Source organism: Ascidiella aspersa, chromosome 2 (assembly GCF_963924565.1).
Source record: "Ascidiella aspersa chromosome 2, kaAscAspe10.2, whole genome shotgun sequence".
NCBI classification, from domain to species: domain Eukaryota; kingdom Metazoa; phylum Chordata; class Ascidiacea; order Phlebobranchia; family Ascidiidae; genus Ascidiella; species Ascidiella aspersa.
Window position 1 is genome coordinate 16,224,359 of NC_139448.1, and position 17,577 is coordinate 16,241,935.

Below are 17,577 nucleotides of genomic sequence, written 5' to 3' on the forward strand. Positions count from 1 at the left end.
CATTTTGTTTTTATGTTGGAACTCCACCTTAAATAAACAGATCATCAAAGGCATTATACATTTTGTGTTTTAAAAATATTGGCCTGGGGCACAAAATGGTAAGTTTTGCTATAAAACCTGTTTAAAGAAACTCTATGTAATTAGTGCATTAAGTATGTTTTTAGTCAAAAGTAAAAAAACAAACTTTTTTTTGGGTAAAACTTTTTGAACAAACTACAACAATAAACTATGGACCCATCAGAGTTCATAATTTTCAAGGTAAAGCTCATAAAATTTAAAATAAAAAACCTAGTGTTACTATTTTAATTTTCCTAGCATAACCAGGGTAGAAAATGTTGTCATTTAGTTGGAAACATGTACCCCTATTCCTAATAATATGCTATGCAGCTGCCCAAAATATGGTAGAAATGAAGATTGTTGATGAAATTTCAAACTATGGATGGAATGCAGCACAGAGCCCTAATAACCAAAATAAATTAGAGCCAAAAGTAAAACATTCAGCATTTAGCGGTCCCGAACACCTAAAAACCTTGGTGGGTAAATGCTATACATTTCTAGCAACCGACTACAAGTATGAGTTTTGCCCATTTGATAATGTTACCCAACATGAGAGATCAATGCGATGGAATCCATACAGTGGCATTGTTGGCATTTGGAAAGATTGGAAGATAGAAAACAACACTTTTGTTTACATGATGATGGACAATGGTGACATTTGTGGTGATCTACATCGTCAGGTGAATGTTATATTCTCATGTGGAAGGGAAAACAACTTAACATCAGTCCAGGAGCCTTCACGGTGTCATTATCTGATGGAATTTCAAACTCCCCTTGTTTGCCACCCTGATGCAATGTTGGTTTACCCGGTTTTAAATGATTCTATGCAATCGGAATGGGATCAATTGGAGCAAGATTTACATGACCAATATATTACTGAAAAGGGGTACAACAAAGAACTGAACTCCATATTTGTCAAGGCTGGTTTGATATGGGCAAAATCTCCGAAACATGTAGAAACTGAAGGAGTGAAGCAGTTTTCAGATCTGCACACATGTAACCTAGAGTATGCCAAGTTAAAAAAGGATCTGGAAAAACTGTAAATAATTTTTTTAAATTAGAATTTATAGTATTGTTGATAATACAAACTATGTTCAATAAAAATGCTTTGTTTATAATCTGAAATGTGCATTTTTAGTGAGAACTTTATAACAACAAAACAAACAACTAGTATGTCCCTCCAGCCAAATTGTATTAACAGCATTTGTTAAATTAGCGATGTTATGTCAATAAGCAATTTGCAAATGTTATGAGATTGTGGTTGGGACATCAGTAAATAAACAATAGAATAGGAAGACAGGTTTTTACTCAACGTCTTACAGGAAAAATTGTTGGCAATACATATTGTCTATGTGCAGTTTTCTTAAGGCATGTTAATGCCCCTTGTATTGCTCTTATGAGAAATGCCGATACACAATATTGCACATAATTAGGCAATTGGTTGGATACAAAAACAAAACAGAAAAATAACAAAACAAAATTAGCAAAATTAATCTGGAGCTCATATCACAAATATCTTCATAAAACAATTATTTAATGTGTATAGAATTTGAAACCTTACTTACAAAACAAGGTCAGGTGCATACATAACGTTTTCGGATGCTATAAAAGTACACTAAAAAATACTGCTATAAAAATTAACATATCCTCAAATCTCAAAAATCAGGTTTAGTGCAACTCCGAAGCATAATAAAGTTTAATAAGAACACAAATAAAAGCTAATACAGTAGAATAAAACAAGAACTTCATTAATAATTTTACATTATTCGATACAATACATAAGCAACAGACCCAGTAAGGAAGTAAGACAACTGCCATGGATATAAATAGGCTATATCACTAGTGCTACTACATTTTAAGGCAACACTTTGACATTTGGACAGCTGTCCTACAGTGTAATGCAAATGACATTGATTATTCAAGACATTTTTGAGTGGCAAAATTATGTATTTGGTAGCTAGGAACAGGAAATTAAGACTACCAATTGTTATGATACCATTTTACAAATAATTTTTACCTTGAGTTTAACAAGGAAAGAAAAAAGCAACATGGCCAGGTTTTACCTTACAAGAACATGATTTACAACAAATTTTGAAATGTATGTATAGCGAGATATTATATCCTTATTTAGCAGAATAAATGCAACATACCATCAAAACTAGATTCAAGTGTACTTGCCTACAATATAATTTATTTACTATTGAATGAAATAAGGGACTAGCACTTCTATGATATACAGTGGAAAAATCCTGTAAAAAATGTGTTTTAAAGATTTATAAATTTGTAAAACAAGATGCTTAAAATCATCAAATAAAGCACTAAATGTGTATGTATACTCATGTCAACGCATTTTGCCAAACAGTGGTGCTTCAAATGCTATATATGTAGATGCAAAATAACATACAAATTTATATTATCCTTTTCCTGTGCTACAAATAAATATGGTAAATTTCTGTTGTCGGCACAGTTATGTAAAAAAAGTATTTAATTTGACATGCTTGGCAGATTGGATTAGAAAAGGGATCTTGATAGGAGGTTTATTGCTTATAGGAATGTATACCAGCATTTAACCAGACATAATAACAATTAAAACTCAATGTCCATGTGAAGTGCTCCATTTTTGAGGAACAGGGCGGGGTCCCTTGGGTCTTACCGCATACCGATTTCCATAACCTTTAAAAATAACATTTAATAATAAAGCTACCATCCACAAAGAGCACACATAAATACTTACTAATGTCCTGATTCCCGTAGATCACAGGTGATGGTTTGTATGTAGGAACCCGGGAGTGAGTATTGTAGCCATCATCTAAGAAAACACATACAAAACATTTTCCTGTGATGTCATAATGCTAACTGTGAATAAACAATACCCCAAATGAAATATCAATGTCCCAACTAAAGGTAAGAATGACAAGAAAAGCTAGCAGCCTGGTACTTAAGTACCAGAACAACAGTAGCTAGATTATATGTTTTGAATAAAGAGCACACATAGCTGGACACAAAATGCAAGGAAGAGGTAGAGGTAGGTAAATAAATTACCTGACAGTTTAAACAAACTAAACGGATTCTAGTTCATTTAAGTAACTTGGTTTGAAGTGTATTTTAGTGTTTATAATTCCAGAAAGAAAAAGACTGAATTCAAACACCAAAAAAAGGAAAAAACTACCAAAGAAAAAACAAAGTGCTTTGGTTTTGGGTAAAAAAGTGTCAGCTCAGACCCGATGTCTTAAATGGGTTCAACAAATGCCGGCTAAGGAAAAATGGTCAAGAGGGGCAACACCATCGACTATTACTCTCGCAGATAAACCAATTAAAAGAAAATCAAAGCGCTCCTTGCTATTCAAAAGACAAATCAACAAAAAAATAAAAGAGATTAGGCAAGTCAAGCAACAAGATATTAGTTATCCAAAAGTAAGTGCAAAAAAGGCAAATAAATCCTGCAAGAAAAAAAGTGACAAGTCAAAACTTGAAAAAAAACGCCAGCAATATCAATTTACCAAGCCTGCAGACTATTCTTTGTCTTGCAAGAAGTGCTTCCGATTAAAATGGAAAAAGCATATAAACGAAATTCACAGAGAAGCAAAGAGAAAATTTATCTACCACAAAAAGCACAGAACCAACCATTTTATTAACAAAGACAAATGTAAGTTTCAAAAAGTTTTAACTCTTATGACAACTAATCAAATCTATACATATTATTTTTACAACTTTACGCTGAATTTATTTTTATTGTTGTTTAATAATTTTGATTTGTGCTGTTACAATTTAGGATGTTTTTGGTTTCAAAAAACAAAACAAAAAACTTTGTCTAGACCCATCCTCCCTTGGTTGGTCAATTTTGCAAGCCATAAAACTACTTCGACCAAAACGACAAGCTTACCCTGTTAAAATTCACGAACATTTGAAGCAGAAATTGGCATTTAAGCATCTAAGCTTGGTGTAAGTCACTTATTTATATTAAAAAGTATTGCAAGGTGAGGTCAAAAGTTTGTATAGATAATATATACCTAAAAAATCTTTACCTAATTGCAGGGCAATAAAACAAGCACTAGGCTGGATGGAAAAGAACAACTTAATAATGAGTAAGCCTGGAAGAGTGATACACAACCCAAGTGAAAAGGTCAGGGAGGCATGTGCACTATGTTGCTGTGCATGCTTAATACCACAGTTTAAAAAATAAAAGGCAGGTTTTAGTTAAAATAGCTTTGTTCTACAAAACAATAAATACATAATGGAAGACACTGTGACAAGTGACCACACTAGCAATTATTACTTATATACATGGTTTGTGTGTGTTTTGTAGAAAACAAAAAAAGGAAAAAGAAGAGATATCAGAATTATGTACAAGCACCACATTCCCTATGGAGTTGGAATTAGAACAAAGAGAGCACAACTACCATAGCTGTAATTGACTTACCTTCTGCTGAGCGGGACCCAGCCAAGCTGTGTTTTGCAGCACTAAATGCGTTGGTTGTCTGTGGCAATCATATAGAAAAAAAAATGTTTAAAGGCTTAAACTAAATAAAAATATGTTTGTAATCTTCAAGCCACAGTTACACCTAAATCTAACAATATTACTTTAAGCAAACTAGTCTGAAATATCAATAAATAACAGTTGTTTATTTCTCCGCACTTTGTGTGTTTAAAAATTGGCTCACCTTTGCCAGCATTTCCTTGGTTTTTGCCTTAACGCCACCAGCTAATGAGCTAGCTCCAGATGTGCGACGACCAGTTCTGTACAAAAAAAATTAACCTATATGATACAAACAGTGGTGAACTATGCCCCCCAAAAGCACACATATAAATATATTAGCCAACATTAGAGCTAATTATGTTTGTCTTCTCATTAATATTACATCTAAAAACAAGCAAATCCTTACAAATTCAAAAATGTAATAAAGAAAAAGTTTATCGTTTTTTTGTGATCTCTTTCTCCAAAAGTGCTACTTTTGTTTAAACAATCCTATTCGGTGATCATACAAGGTATGTTAATTGCCAAAACCTCAAGTTACCATAGTTTAAACAATTTAAGGGTGTAAAATTAGTCTGACGCATCTGAATTAAAAGTAAAAGAAAATGGTGGATGGGAAACAAAGGTTGGCAAATACTGTGATACACTAAATGATTGTTTCCATTTTGTTAATGTACAATTCCTATTTTAAGTGAAATTTTTTTTTAGAGATATCAAAACTTTATGATAGGGTTTAATTGGGACGTGTTTAAAACTTAAAATGAAGTTTACAGCCATATGACACCAATCAGAGAAAGTTAAACATGTATGAGCATATCTATCACTGCCTTGTATATTTTATCCTTTTTTGGGGCTCGTCAAAACTATAAACAACTTTACATACAATACAAAATATTAGTTGGTTAATAACACATTTGCCAATCGTTGATACTCACTCATTTCCAGGACGAACATCATTCATTTCTTCATAAGGCATTGAGATGTGGTCATTTTGATTTGATTCTACATGGACTAAACAACATATATTAATATATATATATATAAAGGTTCTTCTGACTGACCTAACTGCATTTTTTAGTACTACTTACCGTCCTCAGCAAGAACATACGAGTCTGGTGTTCTTATAGGAATAGCAGCTAAAAAATAAAAAAAATCTTCATGTTTGTTTTGTGACATGCACACAGAATCATGTTATATGTATTAGTATTTGCACACATTGGGAAATGCAGTTTTAACTGTCACAGCATAAAACTAATGTAATATTATATTGATATTATGTATACATGCTGGCGCTAAAATTACCCATTATCAACTTGGCAATTACTAACAACAGTACAATCCATAAACAGAATCAAAATTGTAATATTTAACCCACATGTAGATTTTAACTACAATGTTGCACATGCATAAATTAATCAAAGCTAGCTAGGTACATACGTGCATTGTGATGAGGAAAGTTGGGTGAATCTTTGCCAGTCAAAGCAGGTCTATCTTGTTGTGCAAATAGCCCTGATGGTCGCGATATTGGAGCTTGAGCAAAAACATTACAGGTAAGTTAATCAAAAAAATCTTTGTGCTTTTGGAAACAATAAGCCCAACCACCAGGGCAATAAAACTAGACATTTAAATGTTCGACACTACACTATTATATACGGTTTATGTTTTACACTTATATTATGTTGCAGCAAATATATAGTTTGTTTTAAAATAAAGAAAAAATGTGAATGTCCAAATGTCAAAGAAAAAAGCATATTTTATACAAACAAAGGACATTTATTAATAAAAAGTTACAAAATTAGTTGCAGTAATTGCCCATTGAACAGATGAGTTTATATGTGGAGTAAAAAATATTTTAGCTTTTGGTTTTTAATAATTTCATTGCCTGATAAAGGCCAAAAAATGTGTCTCATATTTTAGGAAATGCCCCTTAATCGTCCAATTAGTTTCATTTTATTGAACAATAGTTTTTGTTATGGTTGCTCTGAGCACCCTAAGCAGCCCAAAATCGGAGTCAATGGTTCATATAAAGTGAAAATAGAGAGCTCAAGCACTTAAAAGTTGTTGTTAGATATTTTGAAAAAAGTGCTACAGTACTTCAATAGGTGGTCCTTTGAACTACAAGGGTTAACAATGTAGAACTAGTTTCATTTTCACCATTTTATTAAAGGTCTCATTTTATAACCCAATGTACATCAGTTCACTGAATGTTACAAAATATTAAATGTTGCATGATTTTGACTGCTACTTTTAATTTTGTCACATTACAAATGTTAGAAAAGGTCTATTTTAATAATTTACCCTTGCTTGCCACTTCAGCATATTCAACTTCTTTGCCACGAGGGCCCTTGTCTACAAAATAAATCAAAAAGCTTAAAACAATTTTTATCACATGTTGCTGCAAAATTACCTATTTAAACATAAAATAAAAGTTGTACTGTAAATGTTATGAACAATGAACTGTTGAAACCAGTGTTTTTAACCGTTTTTCTTTAACATTTCTTTTTGTCCTATGTCCTGTGCCCTTCAAGAAACTAATTTAGTAATATACCAAAAGCAATTTATGTATTTGTCAATTACACATTATTGGCATATTGATAATGCATTTTGGCAACCTAGTTGACTTTTAGTCATAACTAGGGCAACTATTTTTTGCCTTGTCGAAAAAGTGTTTTTTGAAAAACACATGTTAGGTCAAAATTTTAATGTTAAAGTTTGTTATTTTTAAGTCAAAAAATCGCTCTAGTCAAAACAGTCTGACGCAGGCTAACAGTAAAGAAGTTGAAGTATTAGGGTAGCATAAAATCAGACAAATCAAAGTGACAGCATAGCACTACTAAATTTAGCACAAAATAAAATATTATTGTAGAGATCATGCCCCTGAGAATAAATTAACACTACCCTTTGTTAATAACTACTTATTATGTCTTACTGGTTTAAACTTTTACACAAACATACAAATCCAAAACAAACCAGAGTATGAATTGCTGTTTTCCGATGGAACTGAATAATAAGGAGATTGGTGTTTTACTGGTGGTGAAGAATCACTAGGCGTTGGGCGTTTTTCTTTTGCTGCCATCGCATAGACATCTACTACAGTTTTTGCTATTAGGTGATTTTTTTAGAATAAATTTATTAAGACATTAGGTGGGGTTTTGTTCCCGTTAATGAGCAAAATAAACATCACTTGGGCCGGGGAGCCACTGTAAAATAGAATTGGCTCCGGCTTCAATCTCGGAGCCACAAAACACACATTCAAGGCTCCAGCCCTGTTGCGATAGTTTTTGTAAAGTTGCATATTTCACACCAAACTGTTTAGTAGTTTTCATTGCAATTCAAATTCAAATTCTTTGGCATTGGGCGGACTAACAAACAAGAAAAATCACACTCCCGTTGCCAGTTTTTTGTTATTTACAGTTATAAATAGAACTATTACAAACAATCATGAACAGCATACCTACACCAAAACATTCGATAATGTAAAAAATTAATCAAGAACCATTTAAATAGGAATTTACTAGGCTTTAAATGTGCTCTTGTTAAAAAAAAAAAAATATCTACCAAGATGTTTGCAGTAAAATCGTAAAAAAATGTTGCTGTAAAAACAATGGTGAACAATTTGTCATCAATTAAAACCAAGGCAAAAAGTTTTTAAAGTTTGCTATATATGCTTTTTTGCATTAAAACTAGAGTAGAAATAATTATATACCTTTATCTCTGCAAATTAAAAAAATGCCTACGGCTCAAGCGAAAATGCTTGGCTCCAACTCCCCAGGCTACTTAATTTTTTTTGGCATATTTCCTTGAAATCCTTATTGAAGGTAAAACCTAAATATAAAACTAAATGTTCTGTTCTTACCATTTTGTTCTGCTGGTTTTGAAATGTAAGGAGATTTCCCTTTTTTAAAAGTCCGCTGTGGTTTAATAGGTGGAGAAGGCTTTGGGACTCCTGCGGCTAGTTTTGCATCTATTAAGCACAATTTAACAAAACTGCAGACCATTTTGAGGGTGTTTAGTAGTAAAATTAGTTAAAAATAAAGACCTTTTCATTTAAATTTAATCTTTCAAATTTTAAATGATATAAAAAGAAAATCTCACACAACCTCAACATCCAAGTTAAAAATAAAAGTATTCAAGCAAAAAAAGGAACTGACCTTTGTCAGAAACCAAACCATGCAAATCAGAAATAGGTTCAGTCTTAGTTGAACTGGACTCCTTGGGAGTTGGGTTGGTTTCAAAGACATTTGTTGTGATGGAACTTACTGATGATCTGTTTCTGTTATAAGGGCAAGGAAAATCAGTCAACTTTGCGTTGTTCCATCGGTTTGGCTCACCTTCAGACTTGGAGCGTGTCTCCCGCATAGTGGAATTGCGTGGGGTATCATCCTTAACATACTCCTCATCATCTACTTTACCAGAAGATTTAAAGGACCTTTTAAGAAAATCATATTGCGACTCGCTTACTGGACTTGAATTGATTTTACTGTATAAATTGGTGTTGTTTGTGGCTGGACTAACATCTCGGTGTTCACTTTTTAAAACTTTTCCAGGATTCTGGATGTTCACATGACTTTTTCCCTGTTTATCTTCTTTTGAGGATTTATTTTGAACTTCTGTACGAGATGTAGATGTTGGTGTGGTGTTTTTCACATTCACATATTTCTTATCATGCTCTTTTAAAATCGGCTTTGCACTGTCACACTTTTTAAATGTTAGGGGAAGGGGTATAGGCTGTTTGGTTTTGTTTTCATCAGGACTCGTAGAAACATATGATGTCAGACACTCGGCAGATAATTTCTTAACAGCTGTAGGAGGTATCTTCTTCTGCTCAGGAGGAGAAATTGAGGAGGATGTGGAGGATGTTTTAGTTGGTGATGTACTCCGGCGAATGCTTTTCTTTGGTAATATGGGTGGTCTTACTTTGGTGCGGTTCGGTTCGCCTGTAGCAAATTGATATCCACCCACTTTGCCTCGATTGTAGTTTGTATGGGAATTCTGATCATCATTTTTTGGAGGCTTATCATGCCATTTTTTCTGATTAAACTTTACAGGTTCATTGCTGTTGCCTTTTTCCATGGAAAGTGTACGGCTGACAAATCTGGGGTTTATTGGTGCCTGATCATTTATTAATCGCAAATCAATGGCAGAAGCAGTTATGGAGGGCTTGGTTTTCTGCAGGTTTGAAGGTTCATTTTGTGTAGTGGTCGACCATAGACGCTCTTTTCTCTTTTGAATACTTTCAATGCATGGCTTGCTTTTATCAAGGCTGGGTTTGGGTGGAGGTTTAGGATGGTCGCCACTGGGAGATTGAGCATGCAACTTAGGGGAAGTGCTTTGAACTGAAATTTCAGATGAAAACTTAAAAGGCTTTGATGCATTTTGGCCCTGATCCTCCTTACCTTGTTTGGCAGTGAAGTCTGTCAGAGAAATCGCTGAATTTCCAATCCTGTTAATTAAGATACAGTTTTATAATAATTCATTTAAAAAATAATATAAACCTATTTTAAATTTGCCTTATGTAATATGGGATATTAGGATATGCTTTAATAAATATTTACCTTGTTATACTTATTAAAGTAAAATTTAAATTGGTTAATTAACTAGATCTAATAATCAATTGATAACTTTTTGTTTTATTTGTGTCAAACTTTAATTCAAAAATTTTACAAAGGAATTCCATAGTCAAAACTGGCATTGCTTTAGATTTAGGTAAACATTACAAATTGGGACCACAATCCAAAACCTACTTTTTACAATCAACTATGACTATGGCTATTTTCTGTTTAAAGGAAACTAAAGAAAATTATAGTTTGCATTTTCGTGGTGCTCTACAGGTCAACCTTTGTTTGGATAGACCAACGGTTCCCAAACTTTTCTAAAAAATTTGCCTGGTGGGCCGTTGAATTTATTTTGATATTTCGCAGCCCTATAAAAATTCAAGGGTCAGTCAACCCATGTGTTCGTGTAGTACACTAGGGCAGTCACGATTATTCCCTGATAGCAGGTCCCAGGTAGTACAGTTCAGCATAATAGATGCTTCACAAGAGACATTATAAAACTATAACTAAAGACAATAATGATGACAGATAATTGAATATTTAAATACGTTCACTAAAGCCTAATGTTTAAAACATTGACTAAAGTTTAAAAACATTCGCCAAAGCCTAACATTGAAAAACTTAAAGACTTATTCTCTATGCATACCCTCTGAAATTGCTATACGGAGAACCGCTGGTATAGATGCATACTCCCATCTTAATAAACAGTAAAAACACAACAGCTGAAATGGCTGATATGTTATTTTTTTGAAATTGACATTTTTAATAGTTTATATATCAAGTTAGTTACCTGCATTGTGCATAGTAACACCAAAAGTTTAAAATTTTGTTTAATAACGATTCTGGTTAACAATACCTAGGTCTTGGTTTTGGCTTAGTAGAAGGAGCAGGTGCTGTTGGTGGATTGTGTTTGTTTTCATTTCTGTGTGGTGAACCAGGCGCTGGCACATTTCCGTACTCCCTTGGATTTGAAGGCTTTTTTTGTACGGCAGGCTTCATTGGTGCTACAGATGCTAAACTGTGCTTTCTCAGGCCAGCCACTGGTGGAGACTGCAAGTGTGTCTGCTGTGTTGGTGGTATATAGCTTGACACAGGGCGTGTCTGACCGAATGGCCTTGAGCTGACCTTGGGAGGAGGGGATGACCTTGTTTCTGGTGTTAGCACATTTCTACTCTCTCCTTTGTCTCTTATTTCAACATTTTGGTAGTTCTGTCGCTTGGGGTCCGCAGGCTTGCTGTTGGGCGAAGATTTGGTGCTCTGTGGCAAGGTGACATTTTCGTAATTTGTGGACAAAAGTGATTTTGACAGTTGTGATGTTGGTTCTTTACCACTATGATCTTGTAAATACTTAGTGAACATCTCAGAAATGGCTAGGTGAACAAATTCATACTGGTCCTTTAAGAAAATGGTAACAATTAGACAAGGTATTTGGTATAAACAATCAACATGCACACTGTATACAAAATAAATTTTCAAACCTTAGTTTGGACAATAGCTGGACGCTGCTTTCGCATTTCAATAACCACATCAAAAACTGTAATTTTGGGGGGCAGTTTCTGTAAACAAAATAACTTTTATTGAAGTCTATAACTCGCAGTGTTGTAAACAAGTCATTTCAAAATGACTTAAGTCCCAGTTAAGTTATTTGTGAAATAACTTAAGTCCAAGTCAAGTCTTTTCGAATAAATAGCAAGTTAAGTCCCAGTCCAAGTCATAATTAGAGCAAGTCAACTTCAAGTCATGTCCTTGTCTTAAAAATAAAACGTTAAACTATTAGAATTTTTAAACTCCCATGATTATTAACAACAACTGAACTAAAAAATAAAGAAAAAAATGTTTTTCTTGCAAAATTTGGACGAATACCTCAATTTTATAAAAAAAAACATACTTAAAGAAATGCTTCATTTCAACCAAAGTCATTTGTTCAAAAAACTTAAGTCAAGTCAAGTCATTTGTACGAAAGACTCAAGTCAAGTCAAGTCATTTGGCCCAAATGACTTAAGTCAAGTCAAGTCTTTTAAAAACAGTGACTTTACTTAAGTCATTACAACACTGATAACTTGGATCCATTGGTAGCCCAATGTGTGCTAACCGCTAACCGGTTAATCTTGCTTGAATGGTTTACAAACAAATAACAGCCTCAGGCATGAGAGTAAGTGGAGGCACAGTAAAAAAGCTATTGCACTGCGAAGGCCCAATTGACTAACATTAAGATTAAAGTCATGTCAACAAAGTACATACTTTTCTAATGAGAAGGTTTCTAAAGTAGTCGATAACAAGAACAGCTCCGGTCCTTCCGCATCCTGCACTGCAGTGAACACACATTGGGAACTTGGGATCCATGCTGAAACATATATACAATGGTTTTGAGAGTATTTCAATCAGTGCTGCAACACCACAAACATAGTTAAAACTAGCAGCGAAAAAACAACCTCCTCCTAAATTACCACTTGTTTATGGCTTTCAATTTTACTTCAATTTCAATATACTAAGATAATTTTACTAAATCATAGGGGTTAATAAAAAGTAAAACCTATTAGCGGTTAATCAATGGACTTTCTTCCCCTAAGGTTTAATTACACTTTTGCAGTTTTTATTAATATTTCTTGGTAATAAAAGTGAAAAATTAAGGTCTGCTGAGGATAGAGACCTAATACAACTGTTCTCAAACCAAATTAACAAAACATGTAAATATACCTAATTCATTTTATCCAAATATGTAATTTTTGTTAAAAACAAACAAAAATGATTGTAAATTTGTAACAAAAAAGTTACAAGTTTGAATTCTATTTTTTACCTGTAATCCTGTATTTTTCTGCTTGTTGCAATCATGTTTAGAATTTCCCGTCGAGTTTTTGGGACCCCGTGATCAGGCCATGTGGTAAGTTGAAGCTGCGTCAACTTTCTTTTTTCCTTTAAACAAAGTTTACAGTTTGAACAAAAGTACAATTAAATTGCAACTCATTACAATTTAAAAAATAAGTAAACAAACTGTGTAGGAGTGGTGTTTTATTGTTAACCAACCAGTTTGTGAGCTTGCTTATTGTTTCAAAGTACTTCCTTGTACAAAGCGTATCCTGTCTGGGAAGTTTAGGCTACTAATGAAGCTAGTAATTTAAATGAGACTGACTGACCTGACCCCTCTGAGCAATGATGTGACGTTGTTGAAAGCCACTGCAGTTCTTTTCCGATTCCTAATCAAAAGCATATGGGGTTTAAAGAAAATTATTTTATAACGCTACAATTACATTTGACAAACAACTTATTTTTAATTAGGCAGGGTTATTATCAAGTTAACATAAAAAAGAAGTCTTACCAGTGTAACTGTTATGTCATCAAATTGTTCAACTTCATTTTCTTCATCAGCCCAATATCTAAAAACAATTATTTTAGGAACAATAGGTCTGTTAAACTGTCACTTCTTGAGTCACAGTCATTCTAGTCATTTCCTTGTTGCTGAAACTTGCATGTTTAACAGTACCAAGCAATATACGTCATGGTTACATTAAAAAAAATATATATATAGTAAAAAATTTAATATCAAGTTTGTGTTAACGAGCAAAAATAAATTACCTTTCACATTTCTTTTTACCCATTTCCACCAAGTTGCAAACCATAATAATGGTCCGAACATTAAGGGTCCATAGCATTTTCCAAAAGTCATTTACAGTGTGGGGTAAAGGACCTTGTGAGGCGATGTATGTTTGCCCAGGATCCGGTCCCTTAGTTTAAGTATTGCTGTTTAGTATGCAAAACAGGTTTATAGATAAACTTTACACTTACCTTGATGAGACTTGCATTTATGTAGTCTGATTCATCGTCAAGTGAAATTGGAAGCCTTACCCTTGTATGGTCATCTAATAAATAAACAGTATGACTTTATCCTACAAAGATCTTATTTTTTTAATAATACTGAATATTTATATTTGCTAAAATTTTCCAGTGGCAAAATTTGCCCAACTTTTTTGGAAATACAATCAGTATAAACATAAAAAAGTTAACACAAAGACAACATAATGACAAGTACCAACAATTCATAAATAAAAGTTTTAGCACCTTGAACCTTAAAATGCCAAATGTACTTTAACTTTGAATATGTTTTTGAAAGATACTGTTCCACCATTCAAACATGCTTTCTTTGCCTTAGGTTGTAAAAAAACTAAAACAACTTCAGGCATAAGGCAGAATTAAACTACCTGATCTATATTGGAAGTTTAGTAACTTACATGGCAGTATGTCTTTGTATCTGTTTTTCTTTTTATTGTCTTCATTTTCCCCAGCATTGCTTGCAAAAGAAGGCTTTCGTTTTAGCGATGCAGTGAAGTATTTGATTTTCTAGAGTAAGATCAATACAGTATACAAAAAAGATTTATTGTCAAAATATAGCATTCCTGTAAAACTTATAAAATAGAACCCTCTATTTGGCATAATTAAACAGGAACATAGAAACACAACTCTCCTACTAATTTGGAAAAAAAGATTTATATCTAAAAATATTCACTATTTTCAATAACAAAATTGTTATATGTGGTTTATTTTTTTGTTTGTATTTAACTCAAAAAAATTTTGGGGGGAAAATACACAAAACAAAGACATAATGAATATTTACTAGACACACTTGTATACCTGAAATTCGCTTCCAAATCCGTCTGAGCCATCAGGTCCAATTTCATATAATTTTTCAACATTGTCTACAAAGTTGTTAATGCTTGTCTCTACCGACATATTCTAGGCATGCTAACATCACCGCACAGTGTTCATGTCCTCAGGTGTGGTTTACACAAATAAAATTAGTTAACTGTAAGACATCACTAATCACATAAATTGTAAGATAAATTATTGATATAAGTATTGCTTTTGTACACACAAACCATTTTAGTGGCAGATAAAGTAACCAAGTAAAAAAGCACTGTTAAAGAAAAATAGTATATCACACACATCAGTTTCTGTCTGTCATGTGTGTTATCCATAACAAAAAACCATAATACTGAACCACAACACCAAGGCAATGCCTCAATGTGGGTTATTTGTTTTATGTGCCTCATATTCCACGACTGTTTCAATTTACCATCATTTAACTAAAATTACACTATTAAAATCAGCCTTTTGCCTAATATGAAATATTCGGCACATGGCAATCTATTTATTTTACTTGTTATATGGAGAATCATGTTTATGCTTCATAACAATAAATAAATATATAAATAGAGGTATGGTGTTATTTAAATAAATAGAGGTATGGTGTTATTCACTATATTTCTTATTATGGTATACAATCCCTATTTATCGATTCAATCTTTTTGGCTTTGAAATTCATTTACAGTCTATATTACAGATCCTTACATAGTGTATCCAAATTCATATTTAACTTCTCTAGTTTTGTTTGAAAGGTGGTTTTATGATGTTACATCATAAGGGTTAAGACAGTTTAGCAATTTGGCAGCTAACGTCAGTCAACATTACTAATTTTGCCTTTTAGATTTGTCCAGATAAGATGTAATCATGGTACATTACAAAACAATTGTCAGTTTCAAAGGGTAATATGAAAGCAACATTGGTTTAAGAGTTTAAGAGTGAAAGTTGTGGAGCCTCTGGGAAGCTGTTTCTCTTTTTGTTGCAAACTGGTAAACATTTTCTATTATCAATATGCAATGATTTTCTTTTTTGATGATTCGATGACATGTGATAATAATCTAACTTCTTTAAATATTCCTACTAAAGGGAAAAAGTGTATCACACAAGCATTGCTACAATTGTCTGGCCAGTTATTTTAATTATACGATATAGGGATAGAAAGACAGAGCAGAAATAAACACTTCCATATAAGTTATGATAATTTAAGTTACTTATCCATGAATAGCATGGTCTGAACTAGCCAACACCACAATGGTTTTAATAAAGCAATGGAACTTTTACATCAGAGTTACTATTTTACATTTGTTAACAACTATTACTATTAACCGTATTGGACAGTTTGACCAAATTCTTAAAGTACAGCGAAAAAAAAATAAACAATATATAAATTCAAAATCTCCCATTTCAAGTATAACCAAGTTTTATTTTAATCAACCTTATCTCTAGGCTACAGATGTCCAATAACTGACCATATCCCAAAGTGAATAGTATGGCAAATGAACACTCAAGTTTTTTTAATTGTCAACCTTGGGGGATGTTCAAAGTAGAATCCCAAGGTATTCTAGAATAATAGGTTTCGAATCTAGAACAACGAATCCAGAATAGCGAATCCTAGTATATTTTTATTAAATTATCTAACCTTGGTTTCGTTTGGGGAAGGGATTCATCTTAATCTACCCCATAGGGCCTACAATCATAGCAATAAATTGCCCAAACAATTTGCTAACATGTGTACATTATAATAAAAAAATCTCTCGTATGTTTAACATTCTTAACAACTGTCATTTAAAACAGTTCTGTAAACTGTATTATGTCAACTGTCCAGGTTGTTGCCAAAACTTATATTTTTGCCAATAGTGACTACAATGAAACACTGCACACAGAAGTCTTAAGCAATTCAGTCCTTTTTTTTAAAGCATTGTTGGGTTTTAGTGCTTCTTTTTGGACTAACATGATCTGTTATGCAGTCAAATAATGAACTGCAAAGAATACAAAGTTACTATTGACATAACGAATTCTTGACAATTACGCTGCGCATAACTGCATAACCTCGCTGAATATTGGCCTAAAGTTGACCTTAAGTAACCCTATAGCGCATTTTGTGGACGGCCAGCATGTTTTACAACGTAATATTACTTTTGCAACTTAACGCATTTAGGGCAATTGCGAACTCCACACGAGACATTACACATTAGTTGCTCGCCCAATAATGCTTGATTGACACTTACTTAATTATTAGATAAACGTTATCACGAGACGCGGTAATTGGTCGCCCGAAAAAACGCTGACACTGCACCATGAAGCTACATTTAAAGCAAGCAGCGACAGGCCAACTTACCACACGCGTTTGTACAATTAGGCGGAACAATCGGCGGTAAAACATTAAATTATATCGGTTCCAATTACCCGAAATAAACGGCAGAATTGGATTCGATATTCTACTTTGTACATCCCTAACCTTGACCCCCATTTTTGTTAAATAAGCATGAGGCACTTCTGACCTGTGTCTTAAATCTGCAAGATCATGTCAAGATCTCTGATAAACCTTCCAGTAGGGCTGCGGAGTTGGTTAAAAACAACCAGAGTCTGACTTCAGACATTAAATTTTATCTAAATCGATGGTCTGAATCGAGTCGATACCAAAATGGTAGTATTACTAGTATTTAAAGAATAATAGAATTCTGTTATTAAATGAATATGGAAATTCAGCCACCACAAATCAACAAAGTGATGCCTACACTGAAGTAAATCTTTTAAAAAAGTATAATAAATACCAAAGGTAGACCTTGAGTACTGGTAAAACTGCATCCTGCTACTATAATATATTGCAAAATCTGGGGCATATTCATTGTTTAG

General features: G+C 33.2%; 2 protein-coding genes across 2 annotated transcripts; one reads left to right on the top strand and one right to left on the bottom strand.

The window, feature by feature from the left end:
* The first annotated feature begins 267 nt into the window (after positions 1-267).
* On the top strand, positions 268-1,171 carry LOC146163998 (N-acetylglucosamine-1-phosphotransferase subunit gamma-like). The gene has a single exon (XM_083381352.1). The coding sequence runs from the start codon at positions 333-335 to the stop codon at positions 1,098-1,100; it is 768 nt and encodes a 255-aa protein (XP_083237478.1). The 5' UTR covers positions 268-332; the 3' UTR covers positions 1,101-1,171.
* A 61-nt stretch (positions 1,172-1,232) lies between these two features.
* On the bottom strand, positions 1,233-15,178 carry LOC146163999 (uncharacterized). Its single transcript, XM_083380647.1, has 21 exons — positions 14,713-15,178; positions 14,313-14,421; positions 13,870-13,943; positions 13,660-13,808; positions 13,403-13,460; positions 13,221-13,280; positions 12,884-12,999; positions 12,328-12,430; positions 11,565-11,642; positions 10,943-11,481; positions 8,683-9,974; positions 8,388-8,495; positions 7,502-7,621; positions 6,830-6,880; positions 5,969-6,061; positions 5,620-5,667; positions 5,467-5,542; positions 4,719-4,794; positions 4,478-4,535; positions 2,792-2,866; positions 1,233-2,730 (listed from the first exon to the last, which is right to left on the bottom strand). The coding sequence occupies exons 1-21, from the start codon at positions 14,809-14,811 to the stop codon at positions 2,651-2,653; spliced, it is 3,462 nt and encodes a 1,153-aa protein (XP_083236773.1). The 5' UTR covers positions 14,812-15,178; the 3' UTR covers positions 1,233-2,650.
* Positions 15,179-17,577: the final 2,399 nt, after the last annotated feature.